The following is a 19,607-nucleotide window of genomic DNA, read 5'->3' on the forward strand; positions in this document are numbered from 1 at the left end:
TCACAACCATAGTCTGAAATAGTAACTGCGCGCGTTCATGCATTATAAGTGCTTTTAACGCACCTTACATTTTTGAAGTAGAATACTTCTCTCAGGAAGTTCGGCTACATAGGGATGTGAAATGAAAATCTAAAACCGAAAAAAGTGAAAAATATGTCCAATTTCAAATGCTAATAAATCGGTTAGTATTCGATGGATTTCCTTCGTTCTTGCAGCAATAGATTGTAAAATCTTCTAAGATTCTTCCCAAATGCAGAAAATTGTAATTTTATTTTTCAAACTATTGAAATATTGAAAATAGTCAAGCCTTGTCAAAACGAAAATTTCGGCCTATGATTGGTCGTTATATGATTGCTTTCCAAGCACGGTCGACAGAATCATAGACCTTGCCATTTGAAATGAGTTATTTGGCCTATATAAGAGTCTGTTTCACCCGAAGCCGCTCATTATAATTCTAGACTGCAACAACAGCAGTCCTTCCTTAGCAACAGCAGTGCGGCGAACAACGGCCACAGCTGTGGTATGGCAACGGATAGCGCAGCGCGTCTCAGCATCGATAGCAGGACCAGGTGATGCAGGGCAGCGGATACCAATAGCAACGGAAGCGTCCGCTACGGTGACAACGGAGCTAGCGCAGCAGTTGACGATGGTCTCAGCATCTATATAAGCAGGGCCAGCTGATGCAGCGTGGCATTTTAGTGAAATGCTGTCTCTGAGCGATAGCAAGCACACTAGCAAATGCATACAATTAAAAAAACGTTCTGGAAAGCTTTTCGGTGTTTATTTTCCCCCAAGAAATAATTTATTCGCACTGCCAGTGATAACGCAAGGATGTGATCGGCATCTTATCGAACATTGAATTAAACAAAAAATTGTCGTTTTCAGGATGAAATAAAAACCTAATTGAAAAGTTAAAATTTTCTCTTAAATCAATTTACACTTTCAAGAAATATAGAACAGATACATATTTGGCTTCATCTCCGTGTCTCAAAACGTACTGAATTATCTTTTCCATCAGTCATGAGCCCAACATCCGAAAAACTTTCATTATCAGCATAAAAAATAATTTTTCGCATAATTAAAATTCAAAAATTATCAAGTCTAAATCATGACAAGCAACTATATTATTGAGAATGGTCAATCCTTGCTAAAGCGCAAAATTCGACTGATCTGATTAGTCGTTAACATGATTGCTTCTCAAGCACGGTCGACAGAATCATAGGCCTTGTCATTTTGATTTTGTTATTTGTCTGTATAAAAGTAAGGATGGGAAATATCGATTGGAATGGCTATCGATAGTTATCAATGATTTCCTACTACTATCGATAACTATCGATAGGTTTTTCATCCCTATATAAGAGCCTGTTTCAGTCGAAGCCGCTCATAATAGTTCTAGACAGCGACAACAGCAGTCTTCCCTTCGCAGCAGCAGTAACAGTGCAGTGGATACCAGGCGGATAGCGGCCACAACTGTGGCATGGCAATGGATAGTGCACTAGTTGCAGCGGATCTCAGTATCGATAGCAGCTGGGCCAGCTGATGCAGGGACAGCGGATACCAATAGCAGCGTATAGCGGCCAAAATATTAGCATGGCTACGGATAGCGTAGCAGTTGCAGCGGGTTCAGCATCGATAGCAGCTGATGCAGTGAGGCACTTTAGTGAAATGCAGTCTCTGTGCGATAGCGGGCACTAGTAAATTTGATAAATCAGCTTTTCACTGTTTATTTTATCACAAGGAATAATTTATTCGCACTGTCATTGATAACGCCAAGATGTGATCGGTATTTTATCCGATATAAAATTGAACAACAAATTAAAAAATGACTGACACGCAAGCAGCCGGGTTTTCTTGTAAAAGTATTCTACTTCATCCTTGCGGTCGTGGCTTTGCACACAACCCTCCTGTGATTTTTTTAGTCCCCATAAGAAAAAAGGACATCGGGTGCATGGCCTAAATCGAACAAAAAAATAGCGGCCGCATGGCCACGGCTATGCAGAACGAATGATGGAGAATAACTGAGCCGAATAAGTAAATAACAGTTGTATGTTTGCGATTATGATCGGGAACAACAGAGGTTAGGGTTTTCTTTTCATAGTATTTAGGAGCGATAGGGTTAGAAAAGAACAAGGAGAAGAATCGGACAAAAAAACTGTTTCTCTCCAATTCTTAGGTCTTTTTTTTTCCTTTTTCCATTTCATGGTTAGGGAATTAAAATTACGTTGTCCATTGATGTGAATTTTTGTAATATTTAGGTACCTGCACCGACATGCTCCCAGTCAGGTAAAATATGGTTTTTGAAACCAATCAACTTCCCAGGATTCAAAGACCAAATCTCTTTGGTCTGTAAACAGCCACTGCCAAAAAATCTTGATCTGCATTTAAATAATGCACCACAACTGCACAACAGATGCTCCGATGACTCGCTTTTCAAACTACGAAAGCGACAGAACCCGGCCAATGTTCTTCAAATCATATCTACTCGGACAGTGCCCCGTTACTAGGCCGACGTATAGCTTTTTTGTTGAGCTCTAGGAGCTTTTTCGAATGATTCTCGTTTGGTGTTATAAATCTTTTAGATTGGGAACACTTCTTGACATCCAACCAATCGGTTATCACTTTTTGTTCCTCCCAGCGTTTAAGCTCCATTTTAAATGCACAGTTTGATATACCGCAGAAAGGTTCTGGGCCGATAAGCTGTGTGTTAGATCCTTGTTTTGCAAGTTTCGTCTGCCCCTTCATTTCCACCAATACCACAATGTCCTGGAACTCAATAAAAATTTACTGAGTGTGTCTGACACAGCTGTCGTAATGTGAGAATATATTCCCAGACAATCTTGGATGTACATTTGAAAGCACCAAGTGCTTTCAAAGCTGCCTGACTGTCAGAGAAAATAAAAATATTTACCTGTCGGTATTTTCTAGTCAGACAAGCAGTCGCACATTCAAGAATCGCAAAAATCTCCGCTTGAAATACTGTTGGCCAATGTCCCATTGCCACCGAAATATTCATTTCCAGGGCCGAAGATTCCTGCACCAGTGTTTGTACCTATAAAAATATCGTTGATCCTGGGCGGACATCAGGAACTCCGACTTTCCAATCTGTACACGTCGTTTCGCATACCTTGTAGGGAATATCATCATTTTTTTCAGCACCCGAAGTGGCTCCTGAATGGCTGCAATATAGGTCGGTTTGTTTCAATTACTGTTTGCTCACAGATTTCTTTGTCAAACTTTCTTCTCACCAAGATGACTATGAGCAATTCTCGCTGAAACTAGGCCACTAGGTGCACAAGGTCCTTCAAATTTGATATAAATGCACATATTTATTAGAAATAGAGAAAAAATGATAATGCCATTTTTGTTTGATCGAATTTGTTGACCCCTTGGTCATCAAGGGGCGACACAGTTTTCAGAAAAGTTGAAATTTTAGCAATTCTTGATGTATTATTTGAGCTATACCTGTAAAATTCGTTTTGTAAAGTACTACAAGTAGCGTAGCACTTTTCTGTAAAGAGGAATGATAGGGCTTTCATTTTAAGTGATCAGAATCAGGCCGCCATCTTGAATTCGGCCGCCATCATGAATTATATCAGAAAAATGCAATTATGACCGTGTTCGCGACTACCGATTTTCGATCTGAGACCAGCATTGGAAAGCTGAGAAAAAATACTATAAGATGCAAGAGAAAAATTAGGTGAGCATCAGTGTTAACCCATCAATTGAATCAATTGAAATATTCCAAGCTGAGTTTTAAAATATTTAACGTACACCGCGCGATCAACGTAGTAACCTGTCTACTGAGACCAAGTGGATGCACATGTTATAACCCTACTAGCTCCATAAATCACAATCAATTGATGCTACAACTAGTACGCAACTGCTGTTTTTTTTTTTTTCGAGTTTAATGAGAATAATGATTACAACACTAGCATGTTTGTTACTAACAAAGCGATAGGTTTTTTATTACTGAGCAGTTTCACAAAAAATGTGCCAGTTTTAATATTTCATTCATATTGTCATTTTTAATTTGACTAATACTTTGCATAGACGTTTCTATAGGCGAAAGATGTCATTTTATGTTCTTGGTTCAATTTTTTGGAACACGACTCATTTTTGAGAAGCTATTGAAAGTGCTTTTTTGATGATTACAAATATTTTTAGGGCCAGAACGGTTTGTTTGATCGGTATGACATCTTCGATAAAGTTGTAGATAATATATAGATACTAACAAAGCGATAGGTTTTTTATTACTGAGCAGTTCCACAAGAATGTCCCAGTTTTAAAGTTTCATTTAAATTGTCATTTTTAATTTGGCTGCAACTTTGCATAGACGTTTCTATAGGCAAAAGATGCCATTTTGTGCTACTGGTTTAATTTTTTGCAACACGACTCATTTTGTTGTATTCATTATTTTCACTAAACTCAAAAAAAAAACAGTTGTGGCGTACTAGTTGTAGCATCAATTTATTATAATATATGGAGCTAGTAGGGTTATAACATGTGCATCCACTTGGTCTCAGTAGACAGGTGACTACTTTGATCGCGCGGTGTACGTTGAATATTTTAAAACTCAGCTTGGAAAATAGGTTCAATTGATGGGTTAACACTGATGCTCACCTAATTTTTTTTCTTACATCTTGTAGCATTTTTTCTCAGCTTTCCAATGCTCAGTCTCAGATCGAAAATCGGTAGTTGCAAACACGGTCAAAATTGCATTTTTCTGATATAATCCAAGATGGCGGCCAAATTCAAGATGGCGGCCTAAATTCTGATCACTTCAAATAAAAGCCCAATCATTCCTCTTTACAGAAAAGTGCTACTTGTAGTACTTTACATAACGAATTTTAGAGATTAAGCTCAAACAATACAACAGGAATTGCTAAAATTTCAACTTTTCTGAAAACTGTTTCGCCCCTTGGTGACCAAGGGGTCAACAAATTCGATCAAACAAAAATGGCATTATCATTTTTTCTCTATTTCTAACAACTATGTGCATTTATATCAAATTTGAAGAACCTTGTGCACCTAGTGGCCTAGTTTCAGCGAGAATTGCTAATTATTCATGAAGAATCCAAGTCACTTAAATAGTCGTCACTGACGAGATGAGCAAAATGTTATATTAGAGAATACGAGTGAAACTTGGCTGGTGACAGCTGAGTCGAACAGTCCAAAATCCAGCCGACTCACCATCTGCAATATCAAAATTGGTCAGGCGACTCGTCACTCGCCTCGTTTTCTGTAATAAGCCCCTATAACAAAAAATCCCTAAACGCGATTACTCGCAATAATGTTTTTGGAGCTTGGTTCGACTGCTGTATTATGGGCAGGAATGGAATGGACTATATGGAGGCATGATGATGTTATAACCGCACGCAACCATTCACAAGCCGATAAGACAACATTAGCCGGAAACGATACACGATACAGTCGTCGTTCGCTGACTGCAACATGTTTACATTGCAGTTATCGAATGCCGTTCGATAACTGCAACACTTGACACATGCTAAAATTTAGAGGAGGGTCCGTCACTACCATTTTTGTTTCCAATGATGTCGAAATGTTTTTTTTTTTAATGGAATAGTGGCAAAAATAGCAGAAAACTAAAATAGGCAAGCTTTTTGATTAATCAATTTGATAGTCATATTTCCGCATCGTAATTTATTGCCTTTTAGTAACTACTTTACATAACCAATATGAAGGCGAAGGTAAAGTTCATCACTACAGAAGACCATTTTACGAGACGTTTCTGAACTCAATTAAAAAAAAAATTTCAAAAGATCGAAAAAAGCGATCTTTTCAATTTTTCCAGGGCTGAAGAATCGATCAAAAAATTGAGAATCGGGGTTGAAATGATCGATCCTCCGTAGATCGATTCAAGATCGACCAATCCCAGCAAGGACCAGGGCTGCCAAGTATACAGATTTTTCTGTATTATACAGATTTTTTGACCACGATACAGAAATGATACAGAATACAGAATTCATACAGAATTTTGATTTTTATTACAGATTTGTACAGAATTTTAGCAATCGATTTTTTTTAATTCTTGCTTATTTTCCGTCGATCTGATTCCGCCACTGGTGGAGGCGACTCTACCCAGGACTCTAACTCTTCAACGGACCGGCGCCAACGGCTTTACTTCCTCATGCGATGGAATGCGTGATCCCAGAGTTTTTTCGCCTCAGAAAATCTCCCGGTGTCGGCTAGGACTAAACCTAGACCTGTTGGGTTGGTTGTGGGTGGATCACGCCACCCCACAACCATCGACACCTGTGTCGGCGTTGGGATTCTAACCCAGGCATCGAGCGTGGTTGTTCGAGTTCTGCTGGGCGTTTGGCATTTACTAAGCGGGAAATTCCTTTTGTTTGATTTCTTCTGGACATTCGACAGTTGGCTAAGCGGGAAAGCTTTGGAACAAAAATACCGGATTCTATTGCCTTTCTAGCAAAAAAAAAAATAGTTGATCTAAATTAGGATTATTATCAGAATTGGTGGTGTTCAAAATGTTTCTGAAGAGAAGAGTGAATCAAAAAAAAAAAAAAACAATTCCAATATAAGGTCAAAATCGCAGGGCAATGTTTCTGAAGGTTAGATAAGGAAATATTAGGAGGGTGGTATTCAAGACACGACCGCATGACGTTGACTACCGTATTCTTATATTCCATTGAAGCAAATAGTAGAGGGAATCGCAACGCTTCTTTTACAAAACGTCTGTAACAAAATTTCGAGGCACCAAAAGGTACCAGTTGCCGATTATTCTCGTTTACTGGTTAGTCCGTCCAGAATTCCAGCCATTTTAGTATTTTGCAGTAGCAATTTATTACTAACAGCCACCAGCATAACGGGTGAAACCGGCACGAGATGACCGGTACTATTTTGTCTTTCCTCCTTTCAGCTGCTAACACCTAGCGCTGTCGTGCAATTAACATCAACACAAACATGCATTTTTGCAAGGTTTTTTCCGCTAGCAGCAGCATTTTGTAAAACAGAAAATTCAACTAACCGCTTCTATTATAAAACTGCAAGGCACCAAAAGGTACCAGTTGCCGATTACTCTCGTTAACTGGTAGTCCGTCCAGAATTCCAGCCATTTTAGTATTTTGCAGTAGCTATTTATTACTAACAGCCACCAGCATAACAGGTGAAACCGGCAAGAGATGACCGGTACTATTTTGTTTTTCCTCCGTTTAGCTGCTAACACCTAGCGTCCGTATGTAACCGGTACGATTTAGGAATGAAACTGATGGGGTGAAATGTTCGAACGATACGTTTTATACCAAGGCTTCGTCAGATAATTAAAAAGAAGGAGGGGCTACATAGATGATGAAATAGTAGAGACAAATGTTTCTTGAAAGCTGCGCCGGCCGCTGTCGTAATATTAACACCAACACAAACATGCATTTTTGCAAGGTTTTTTCCGCTAGCAGCAGCATTTGGTAAAACAGAAAATTCAATTAGCCGCTTCTGTACCAAAATTTCGAGGCACCAAAAGGTGCCAGTTGCCGATTATAGTTTCCTGGTTAGTCCGTCCAGAATTCCAGCCATTTAAGTGTTTTGCAGTAGCCATTTACTACTAAAACCACCAGCATTACGGGTGAAACCGGCACGAGATGAGCGGTACTCTTTTGTATTTCCTCCTTTCAGCTGCTATCACCTAGAATCCGCATGTCACTGGTGCGGTTTTGGAATCAGAATGATGGGGCGCCGGCCGCTGTCGTAAAATTAACACCAACAAAAAGATGCATATTTGCAAGGTTTATTCCGCTAGCAGCAGCATAAACATCGGAAACAGAAAGTGACAACAACAATAACAACAAAGTCAGATCGATTGTATCCGTTAGTGTCGACTGTGCTTGGGAAGAGAGGTAGTGATTGGCTGCGCGGTATGATTTAGACAATCGATATTAATTACCAATTTTTCAATAGTGTATCTCAAACAATAGTTTGTTTTTGTTACATAAATTTAACCGTAGAAGAATTTCTGATCGATTGATGCCAAAACCTCGAAAACCTTATTATAGATGACTGCAAAATAAGCGCTCAAAACCTGACCACTTTTCTCTGGTTTTCCCTGGTTGAAATACTAGATTTTCAAATTCAGGGGCCTAACTTCGATATAGACGTTAGTCAACGTCAAAAAAACACGGTTATAGACCTAAGTTTTCTTTCAGGAACTTTACCCAACCTTTTTACGGTTTCAGGCAAAGTTTCAGGTTGGATGCCAAGCCCAGTTACCCCAAACCTGAGCACTTGTAAGCACACGAACAAAATACAGAAAAATACAGATTTTTTTACGGGTGCATACAGATTTTTCAAAATAAAATCTGGCAGTTCTGGTAAGGACGATCTTTAGTGGCGTGCGAAAGAACGGAATATAGACCATTTTACGAGACGTTTCTGAACTGATTTCATGAATGAAATTTTGACAGAAAGCTTGGAGCCGCTGACATAATGCACGCAAAAGCAACATCAACACCAGCAGGATCCGTGACACCTGTCAGTTCGTAAAATGGTCTATGGAGACGGAGGATGAACCCAGTATTGTCGCTGCAGCGATATACTCTGCAATTCGCTGGTGAGCAGCGATGCCAGATTTTTTTTTGGCAAGTCTGTATGATCCATAAAAATGTCTGTATAAGTCTGTATACCGCTGCGAAAAAAAGATACCTAATTATTTGTCGACCTGTCAGATTGTTTTGTTTTATTGCTTGTTTTGATTGTTCTTTTTCGAGTCTATCATAGTTGGTCGATTAATCGATAGCTAATTTATCTTTTTAATCTAAGTAACACATAGAAGTAAGAGTCTTTCCCGTGATAAAAATCGTCGTTCGTCGTAATGTAGCTAAACTGATACATGATGGCAGAAGTCTCGCAGTTATAAAAATAGTACCTTCAAGGTTTGGGACATTTTAAGTAATTCTTCAACGTTGGATATTGCTCCGAATAGAACAAACGGTCTTTTCACCAATATAACCTGCATGGCAATCGATCGAGACAATCAGCTGTTTGTTACTGGGGGCGAAACAGGCAGATTAGTGCCCACGGGGCCGATAAAAACCCCGATAGCCTGACTCGATTCCCGTTGTCATGATTTCACTCTCAAAAACGCAAGATTAATATGTTCAGCAAAGTGTTCAGTTCCTAGTTCACTTTTTCCAGCAACGGCTACAGTGACTTTTGGTTTTTGTGTTCGTTTTTTTGTGTATACTAGTAAAACCATTATGTAGAATATCAGATATCTGTGTAATATCTGTATTATACTAAATGTCTGTATAAAATCTGTAGGCTTATGCGTGTCTGTATCGCAACACAGAAAGTCTGTATAATACAGATTTGTCTGTATATCTGGCATCTCTGCTGGTGAGTCCAGCGACGCGAAGATTTCTAGGGATGTCATTTTGTATGATTATTTCTCGCACAGTACAATGCAGTTTTAATGTTCTTTGACTAAATTGACATAGTTTTGCGACCATAAAACAATTAAAGCTATTAGAAAATATTACAGTCACATATTCCGGGACATTTTATGTTGAATCAAAGCAAAGATGACTAGAACAAGATACCTGACTCTTGCAGAACTCATCGGACATGATTGTCGCTGCGCGTGAGCAAAAGTCGAACTCATTTATACACTGTTAATATGATGTATACTTAACGTCAAAATCAACTGACGACAAGGCCAAGGCATGACTGCTGAAAGGTGAAACAATTTTGTCAGTGTCCATGTGGACGACTGTACGGTGCTGCCATCCGAAAAATGATAATAGTGTGTACGAATGTTTAGTTCTAAAACATGAAACTTTCCGGAAGAATCAAGAATTATCGGCGCATCATTTAAAATAAAGCGTATCATCAGAACTTCCTGATAACCGCTATGAGCACACTCTACCTCTTGCCGAGGTTAATAAAACAAAAATCGGGTGTCCCGGTGAACCTGACCATATGTACAATGGTTCTGAAACCTGACTTGCGAAATATCAAACTTTGTTTTGGTAGAATTGGACCTGAAAATAACTTTAACCCCTCAATACAAACAGTCAATTTCACACTTTTCTTTCGTACTTTGAAGTGCAAAAAATATGGCAATAGCATTAAGTGCAAAAAATTACAATTTCATTAATCTGCATGTTATCTTAAGCGTCGAGCTGACCAAACTGCTACACCTTTTTCATATACAATCTTGAACAGCTCAACGATCGATGACGGACTATGCACGATAAATCGGTTTTGCTCATAGTGACAATTTTATGAGAATTTAAGTCATCAGATGGCAGCACTAGCCGTCGGAAATCGGTCGTGTTCAAAACGTATGAAAAATATGGAAGTTAGGTATCTTGTTCTAGTTATCTTTGATCAAAGACTACATTTTGTTAAAATACTACGAAATTCGCTGGAAAATCCTTGTCAGACGAGCGACTCGTCGCTTCCGATTTCTCTCTGCATGCACAATGTTCAAAAGGTGCCTAAAGCTGTCGCTTGCTATTAGAACACTGTTAAAACACTTTAAAAACATGTCTAAAGCTTTTTCAAGACATTGATGTTGAATAATTTTCAGCCATTGATAAGGGTACCATCCGTCCTGATTTAGCAGGACATGTCCTGATTTTGAAGTCCTATTTTGGCGTCCTGATTTATTTTTTATATTTTAGCATTTGTCCTGATTTTCTTGAGATATTTAACTGAATTGAGAACAGAATTGCTCAATAAGTGTTTTCGATTCTAGGTCGCAACGCTCACTGCGATCGAGATTTTTCATTGCTTGAATCTCACTAGAGTAATAAGACGAATCTCTCACGCGTTGACTGTTATTATTAAGTAGGGGTAAACAGGGTAAGACCGCTCACCGTAGTTTTACTACCAAGTTATAAAATAATTGAAAAATTTCTTTAACGTGTCTATTACAGTATAATTACATAACATTTTGCACGTTTTTTCTGTTTTGATAGTGCACGAACGGTCGCAGAAATAATCAAAAACAACCTTTCAGCTGGCAACCAGTCAATGTGCTATTGTTTTGCGGCAACGGGACTTAATGTTTTTCAGTCTAAAAATCTATTGTTTTGTTCGTGAATATACGTTCAATCGCTTGCCTGAATCTATCTTCTTTCGGAAATATCGAAGGCCGTGAGTAATCTTGTAATTTTGACTACTTTTTCGGTCAAATATGAAAATGTTCCACTGGGGGTAAAGTCGCCCACTATACAAGGGGTAAAACCGCCACGAATCCAACTGCTTGTTGTTTTACTTCAAGACCCAAATGCCTCGACGCTACAAAGGGAATATTTACAGGATCAGTAAAGCAATTTCAAGCCACATAAGACATCGATGTTAATCGACCATTTTCGATTTGGTTTAAGCTTTTCTTGTAATATATTTTAACAAAACTTATTTTTGAAAAAAGTAAACCTGTGTGAAAATAGTGTTAATGAACCAAAATAATTTTAGAGCCAGGACGGTGTGTTTGATATGTATGACGTCTCCGGCAGAATTGAAAATAGTAGTTTTTTACTTTCGGAAAAAGTACACACTCTAAAAAAATTTAAAGAAAAAATATAGAAATAGAATTAAGAACATTTTTTTTTCAATTTTTTTTGAAAAAACCTGTTTTTGCCTGTAAAATCTACAGAAGGTAAGCTAAAATTTTATGGTTGTTGGATCATGGAGTAATAGAAATATTAAGCTCCATTTTTGTGACGAATTTTTTTTTTGGACGGTTTATTTGGTGTATAGAGTCGTTGGTAATTTTGTTCTTCAAAAAAAAACATAGAAAATTGAAAATATAAATAAAAGAAATAATAATTATTAGTATTTTTCTATACATAATAAGTCTTAAAAAGAATCATACAGATAGGTTTAATGAGTTTTAATTTTTAGCTTAAAGATAGGTATATTATGAATTCAATATCTTGAAAAACCCCAATTCTGAAAAATCTATTTATTTTGAAAACCAAAAAAGTTACCTAAACATTGATTTGAACTTGAATAATCAGAAAACAAAATAAGTTAAAACATAGAAAAAAATTTTTTTCAGATTTTTCACAGTGTATATTTTATTTAAAAAGAAAAAAAATACCATCTACAACTTTGTCAGAGACACTCAACCGATAGAATCAACCGTTTCGGCCCTAAAAATATTGTTTATCCTCAAAAAATGGTGGGCGATCTTACCCCGCTGGTGGGCGGGCTTACCTCGCATGAAAAAGATCTGCACATTTTCAATGAATTTTTAAAATTAAAAAAAAAGCTGGAAAATAAACAAAAATATTTCAGTTCTTATTTTTTAAATGCGGGTATTGAATAGAAGAACCTCTTAGCGAAGAAAAAATGAAATTGCAGCCGCAACTTTTTTTTCTATAAACAGAATTGCTTAAGGGGGCGGTCTTACCCCGCTTACCCCTATCTGGCATTTGTTAAGTTCAAGTTGAAACAGTTTACGTGTTTTGAATTTTTAAAGTATCTACTAATGCGTAATAATTCAAAGTGGTTTGATGAGAGTGGATCTCCAGAGATACACTCGGATTTGTTACTAGGTATTTTTCTACACGGATTTTCGAATTAACGGTTTTATCACGCGGATTTTTAAATCAAGGGATTTTCAAATTACGCGTTTTCATACGCGTATTTTTTTTATTAACTCGTTTTTCCGCGAGGTACGTATCCCCGCGTAAAAAAAAAACTAAGTAAATCAAATATCACGTGTTATAGGGTAGGGAACATATTCTAAGCAGCTTTAGGAACCGCCTGTGTATTCTGACGAAATACTCGAAATGTGTTGGGTGAAACTCAAACAGTAGTATATCAATCTGTTCTCTATCGTTTTCTCTGTTTTCTCTGTTAGCAAACTATAAATATCATCAATCAAAGTTACCAATCGAGGGACACTATTCCAATCACCCCGAACCTATTTTAAGCAGTTTCCATTTGTTTTGCAGGCGTTTTTTTTTAGCACCCGAAGTAGCAATATAGGTCGATTTGTTTCAATTGCAATTGTTCACAGATTTATTTGTGATTAACGGTATTTTTTTTTATTCGTAAGACAGCAAGTTGTCGTTTCCATCATTGAAATTGTCGATATTGATCAAAATGCATGAGTTTGAGGCCTGTTTTCTTCGACTGATTAAAATAGGCGCTACTGCTTAAGCCGTTCCCTACCCTATTTGCTCATACTTCGAAGAATAGAATAACTTAGTCGAATTTGTGCCCAGAAAAGGTGTCCTGATTTCTAACTTCGACCAGATGGTATCCCTAGCCTTTGAGTATTTGAAAAATTATCGACACATTATTGAGACAATTTTGACATTTCTTTTAATGTTTTGAACATGATTCAAAATCTTGTAACCGTACTTTTCTTGATTAATTTTTTATGTAATGATTACCGATTACGCTATAACGATGAATACCTCTATGTTCGTAACATTTTAGGAAAGTCTTTTAATTTGTTTTAGGTATAGAGTTTCAGCAGACTCTAATTGCACCAAGTGCAGATAGGTTTATTTCTTCCTAGGATTTTACTGTTTCACTAAAATTGCTCCTAAAATTGTCCATGACACAAGTAAAAGAGATTTTTAAGGCTGTTCGCACCTACGCAAATTCTCATATGCAATTGTCAATTTATGTGTGAAAACAAAAGCAAAAATATTTCCCTCCTTCGCTTTCGCAAGTAAAAAACCAAACCAATATCAACAGAGTCGGTCGTGCGAACAGCCTTAAAAATCTCTTTTACTTGTGTCAGGGCCAATTATGTTAAAATAAGATGTGACGATAACTATTGACAGAACACCCTAATTACACACCATCAGACATCAGAAAAGCTTTTCAAATGCGAAAAAAATCACAGGAAGGTTGTGTGCAAAGCCACGACCGCAAGGTTGAAGTAGAATACTTCTACACAGCTCTACTTACGGCCGGCTGTACATTAACCTACGGCCGGGCGAATCGGTTCGCGCCGCTTTTCGCGTTTAGCCTGGCACGCCCAACACAATAGAAAGATGTTTTCGCATTGAAATTAGACACGGCTTTACTAAAGTAAGTGTTGGCAATTGCATCTACCGCTAATACCGCCGCTAACGTACGAAAGCGCGTCGTTTCATGTGGGGAATAATATCAACAACGAAAAATGACGCGCATCTAAGCACACCCGAACTGTTTCGCCGTGCCGCTTCCATTTTCCCTTATAACATCGGCCTCAGGGAAGTACTGGCTCCACCTACTGCTGAGGCTGTTACAATACTGCTACTGGTACCCAAAGCTATTAACTCTTTAAACTAAGTGTTTTATTTGTCCTCAAAAGAACAATTGTTCAATTACATATCGGATATAATGCAATCGCATCTCTCTAATATTACCGACAGTAATATTCTTCTGAACAAAATGATCCAAATTTTCCATTAAAGGGAGTGCCGGCTGATGTACGGCAAAAATCTCACCCGATCGCTCGCGTTGGCGTTCAGCATGGCAGAGGCCTGAGACGTGGTGACCAACCACAGGGCTAGTGATTTGTTTAATTTGAGGGCAGCTACAGGCGCAACCCGCTGCTATCCTCTGTTACTGCTGAGTGCTGATATCTGCAGCTACTGCTGTCAACGTTGTGGACAGCTCACCTTCCGACTAATGAATGTAGCTAGATTTCCCTGAAACACTCTTTTATAGTCGAATAGTGCTACGAAATAGGCCACGCCTTTCAGTTCAGTTTTTCCATTCTCTAATGTTCTTCAGACGAATTATTCCACAATTCGCAATTGATTTTTGTATCCAGCGAATAAACACCGATGGTACTCTCACACACGCAAAGATTCATCCCTAACCGTATTGCGGCTTATAACATCAAGTGATTACGTTTGCTTGCTGTTGCGTGTTGCATCATGTTGCAACTTGGCAGCTGGGAGACGACGAAATTCTGTTCATGCTGATTGATTGAATCGACTTCATATTAGCTCAGCATAGTCGAACTAACTGCTTTCGTGAATGCGTTCTAACAGGGCAGTTTGTTATTCAAAATCGATTATGCTGATCACAGCCTTTGCGCTGCCCCAACAGTGGGGGGTTAACTCAATAAAGTAAAAATTAGACAACTACAACAGAATTTGATTGCATCCCGCACAGAATGTCTGCTTGTGTTGATGCCAGAAAATTATTAACCTTCAATTATTTGTTTATTTGCCTTGAAAAAGGCATTTTGTGGTTCAAAGTCGGTTGTTAATCGCAACCTTCGAGCTGCCCTAACAGTAGGGGAATTAATGTCGTTTTCGTTTTTGCGGTGTAGCAACCCCGCGAACTACACGTTGTCCTATCACTGTTTTTTTTTACATTTTCCGGATTATCCCGGACTACCCTTTTTCTGTCCCGGACAGTCCGCGCAAGAAACAGAGTGTAGTTTTGAAGACACCAACACATTCACACGTATGTGTCAAAATAAAAAAAAATGTGTCAAAATCGGTTTGCTTTGATTATCGTTCTTCGCGTGTCAACCATCAGGTTGAATTTTATTTTGTTATTTTGTCATTTTTCAGTAAATTGGCAAATTTTCCGTACAGTAGCACAAATGCGATAAAAGACATTGGCGATAATGACCAAAACAAAAGTAACAGTTACCTCTGGTATTACGCACACCATTGCAACTGCTCGGAAAGTGTTTTTTTTTTTTTTTTTTTTGCTGCAAAGCGTAGTCCGGGACGGGATAGTCCTGCCGTAAAAACGAATTCGACATAAGATACACGGACAACATGCACTGTGGAAAATATTTCACATTCAGTTAATTAGACGGGTGCGACAGATTTAAATTGCTAGGATCCAACACAGAATGCTTGCTTGCGTTGTCGAAAATTATTAACTTTCAATAACTTGTTTATTTGCCTTGAAAAGGGCATTTTAATGTTCAAAATTGGATTTCCTGATGGCAATCTTCATGCTGCCCCAACACGGGACAATAATGGCAGTCTGGCTACACACGCTGAGAAGAACCGCGCTGCTCCTGAGACGTGGAGACCAACCACAGGGCTAGTGCTGCTGCTAAGGAAGGACGACTGCTGTTGTCACTGTCTAGAACTATTATGAGCGGCTTCGGCTGAAACAGGCTCTTATTTTGGGCAAATAGCATGTTTTCAATTGCAAGGTATATGATTCTGTCGACCGTGCTTAGGAAGCAATCATCTAACGACCAATCAGAGGTCGAATTTTCCGTTTTGACAAGGCTTGACTATTTTCAATAGTACAATAGTGCGAATAATAAAATTACAATTATCTTCTTTTAGGAAGAATCTTAGAAGATTTTCCAATCTATTGCTACAAGAACGAAGGAAATCCATCGAATACTAACCGATTAATTAGCATTCGAAATTGGACATATTTTTCACTTTTTTTTGGTTTTAAATTTTCATTTCACATCCCTATGTAGCCGAACTTCCTGAGAGAAGTATTCTACTTCAAAACGAACAATCAGCTCTCCTGCTCCCCTGAAAGAAAATTCAGCGAAAACGATTGGCTCGTTTGGTGGTAGTCGTACCCCAATTAACGAACTCGGACTATATTTGAAAAGGGAAAGTAAGAATGCTTTTCAAAAACTTTAAAGGAAGAATTGTTGATTTTTTGGGAATAAAACGAAATTATACGATAACGGTTAAGTGCCTTGAGATGGCCGAGAAAACATCTTGGATATATTCCTTTTTAATTGAAGCAGCAATTAGTTTAGTTAAAAAAGACACATACTAAACGAGCTTTCTGTAGTATAACAGGAATTGGGTTTACAACCCTATAAATAAATCTAAAACCTATTCTTGTAATGTATTCCAAAGGAGTTCAAGAATTCAGTATTGAAAAACGGAACTACAGTGGCAAGCTTATTTTTGTTACTCTTCAGCAAATTTAGCGAAATACCGTGTACAAGGTCGCTAAACAGCTTAAAAATCGAGAAAATCGCTCACTAAAATTAGCGTCACTGTTTAGGTATAGTTGAAACATTCAGCATTTTCCACTTACCATATTTTATTTGATTTGAATTAAAACGCATCGATCCGCATGCTATTTCCTAAGTCTATAAATTAACCAAACTGGCACGGCATTTTTCCAACAAACATCTAAATTGATAAACAACAGAAAAACAACACTTCTCATAGTTTTTCCATCATGATGCGCATTTGTTTCACTAAGCTACAGAAGCACAACTAAATCAAAGCGGGAACAACTAAACAGCACCGACTGACAGCTCGAACAATAGATTTCATTCATCCCTTTCTAAACACACGCCACGCAGAACAACTGGCAATCTGGATTACGCGCACCCGAAACTATCCAGCAAATAAAATAAGCGTGCCTTCCATTCCCACACTGAAATGATGAACTACATGAACAAGCACCGTCGATAGATGGCTGACAACTTCCCTGCGGACCTCGCGAGTGAGGACTACGCGCAACATTCGCGCAGTAATTGAATCGATATCGCGTTTCGCCTCCGCTCGTGCGTGCTTCCTTCTTCATTTTCTAACCCACACTCGAACGCAACTCAACGCGATTGATAAGAGCGTGAGGCACACACAATCGAACGATTTATCACTCGGGTGGACAAATTAGCCATCGGCGGTTCGACACGTTTTTTAGGACGACAATTTTCCACCCCTACCGTGATATCAATCGAGTTTTGGCTAATAATCGCTACCGATTGCCTTTACAGAGAACCACTTGAACTGAACTGATAACTGACAAGCGATGCAGTTTTAATTTCCTGACAAAGAACGGTTTTTTTTTTCTTGAACATGAAACAGAAGCTTAGTTTTTAATACTAAATAAACCGGCTTTATTGCTAGGCTTTTGTCAGGTTTCCTGACGAATTAAAATAGTAAAAAAAAAAACAGTTCGTTGTTGCGTATAGAGTAGAAGTTTGATTGCATGATAACCGACCGTGTGGTTAGGCGCGAGTATAAGTTTCGATTGCAGCAGCTGGATTTTGTTAGTCATCTACCTTCTCCGCTTCGTCTCCATGTGGGCGAGCAATTCGTCCACGGTGTAATACAGTACCGTGGAATGGACGCATTTACTGTGCCAGCAGCGTACTGGCTGCGGGAATGGCTGTCCAGGATGCTGCGACCGAAGGTGCCGTATCATCTGCAGGACAATCCATTTACCACAAACCAGACACTTCATACGGTTTTCCGAGTGTAGCTTTTCGTGTGTTCGGAGCTTCCGCTCTGAAGAGTAGCGCCGTTTGCAGAAAGTACATCCGAACAGTTCCTTCTCGTACATTCCCTGTTCCGCTTCCTCCAGCAGGGAATTGCTGCTCTCGTCGTCATCCAGCAGGATCGATGTGAGGATGGCACTGTTATCCATCGGTGGATAAACCTCCAGAGATGTTGGGTAGGGATCTTCCACCTCCTGTCCTTCGATTAGCTCGTAATCGTCCAGTGATGCATCGTCTTGATAATAAAGTTGAGCAGCATTGTAGAGTCCGTTGTTATCGGCCGCGGTTTGTGATTCCTCCTCATCATCGTCAATTACAACCTGAACCACCTCTTTTTGAGGTGGAAATTCCTCTTTAGCGGCCGTTACGACGGGTTGCGGTTCCGCTCGTTGTTCGTCTTCACTATCTTCGTCATCTAGGCAGACGACTTCCGGCGTTGCCTGCTGCTTGATCAACTGTATCCGCATCTCAAGCTGTTTCCTCCGATAGAAGTCATTGTTTACGATACACTGGATTTTAAAGGTGGACCACTCATTAAGCTTCTGGAGGCAGTCGGAGCAAATCGAGGACGGATAATCATCTGCGACATTTAACTGTAAAACGAAATTTAGAATTAACTAAGGTGTTGCATATACTAAAAACTAATTTACGCACCTTAATGGAAATACATTCTACCACCTTCTGGAGGACGAGGACGTTCGGTTCCATGGTGCGCTCGTTAAACAACGGAACGGTGCCGGAATTCGGCGTTAGACATAGGCGGCACATCAGCGGATCCATTGTGTTCACTGTGCGGCATTCAGTTAAGTACACCTTACCTAGTTTACCTTTAGAAGGAATGAAAACTGGTGAAAAATCATCTATAACAGAAGGAATGCATAAAAATAACTTCAGTTTGTACTGCTAATGCTGCAATGTAAATATGTGTACAAACAAGTTTTTTGTTTTGACAGCTTTTGGGCTTGGGGTCGACGTTGCTCGGCGAATGCCCACCCTATGTCGGCTACGGGGCGGACAACGTCGACATTCACCATAGTTGGTGTCATTTTGAACTGTACTTTCTAGTTTAATTCTGCGGTCTTATTTTTAAATTCACAAGATATGAATAAACATTTAAATTTATTATTTTTTATGTAATTTTTATCTGATTTCATTTTCATAAATCTAAAAGAGGATTTAAAACTGAAACGTACAAGAATAGTGAATGGCATAAAAGGCATAGAAAGCTAAAATCTCTTCAAAAAGCATACAAAAGTCACTAACAGACAGCAGGATTTTTTTATCAACCGTTGTAGAAAAGGTACACTCAAAAAATAAATCTCGTAGTATTCACTTGAAAAGTTACGTAGATTTTTTCCACCTAGTTTTTCAGGTGAATGTAACGTGTTCTGGATATGATTTATTGTGTAACGTTACTCAGGTAAAAATTAAGTAG

General features: G+C 38.6%; 2 protein-coding genes across 2 annotated transcripts in view; both read right to left on the reverse strand.

Annotated features, from left to right (window-relative positions):
* Positions 1–17,478, reverse strand: part of LOC129717990 (phospholipid-transporting ATPase IF) — a 53,291-nt gene extending 35,813 nt beyond the window's left edge. Inside the window, exon 1 of the mRNA XM_055668352.1 lies at positions 16,978–17,478. Coding sequence (XP_055524327.1) covers positions 16,978–16,980 — 3 coding nt within the window. The 5' untranslated portion in view covers positions 16,981–17,478. The remainder of the gene's footprint in view (positions 1–16,977) is intronic.
* A 312-nt stretch (positions 17,479–17,790) lies between these two features.
* LOC129730948 (zinc finger protein hangover-like) lies at positions 17,791–19,109 on the reverse strand. The gene is made up of 2 exons (XM_055690621.1): positions 18,827–19,109; positions 17,791–18,765 (listed from the first exon to the last, which is right to left on the reverse strand). Exons 1-2 carry the CDS (start codon positions 18,950–18,952, stop codon positions 17,953–17,955), a joined length of 939 nt encoding a protein of 312 aa, XP_055546596.1. The 5' UTR covers positions 18,953–19,109; the 3' UTR covers positions 17,791–17,952.
* Between the last annotated feature and the right edge of the window lie 498 nt (positions 19,110–19,607).

Source organism: Wyeomyia smithii, chromosome 1 (genome assembly GCF_029784165.1).
Source record: "Wyeomyia smithii strain HCP4-BCI-WySm-NY-G18 chromosome 1, ASM2978416v1, whole genome shotgun sequence".
Lineage (NCBI taxonomy): Eukaryota > Metazoa > Arthropoda > Insecta > Diptera > Culicidae > Wyeomyia > Wyeomyia smithii.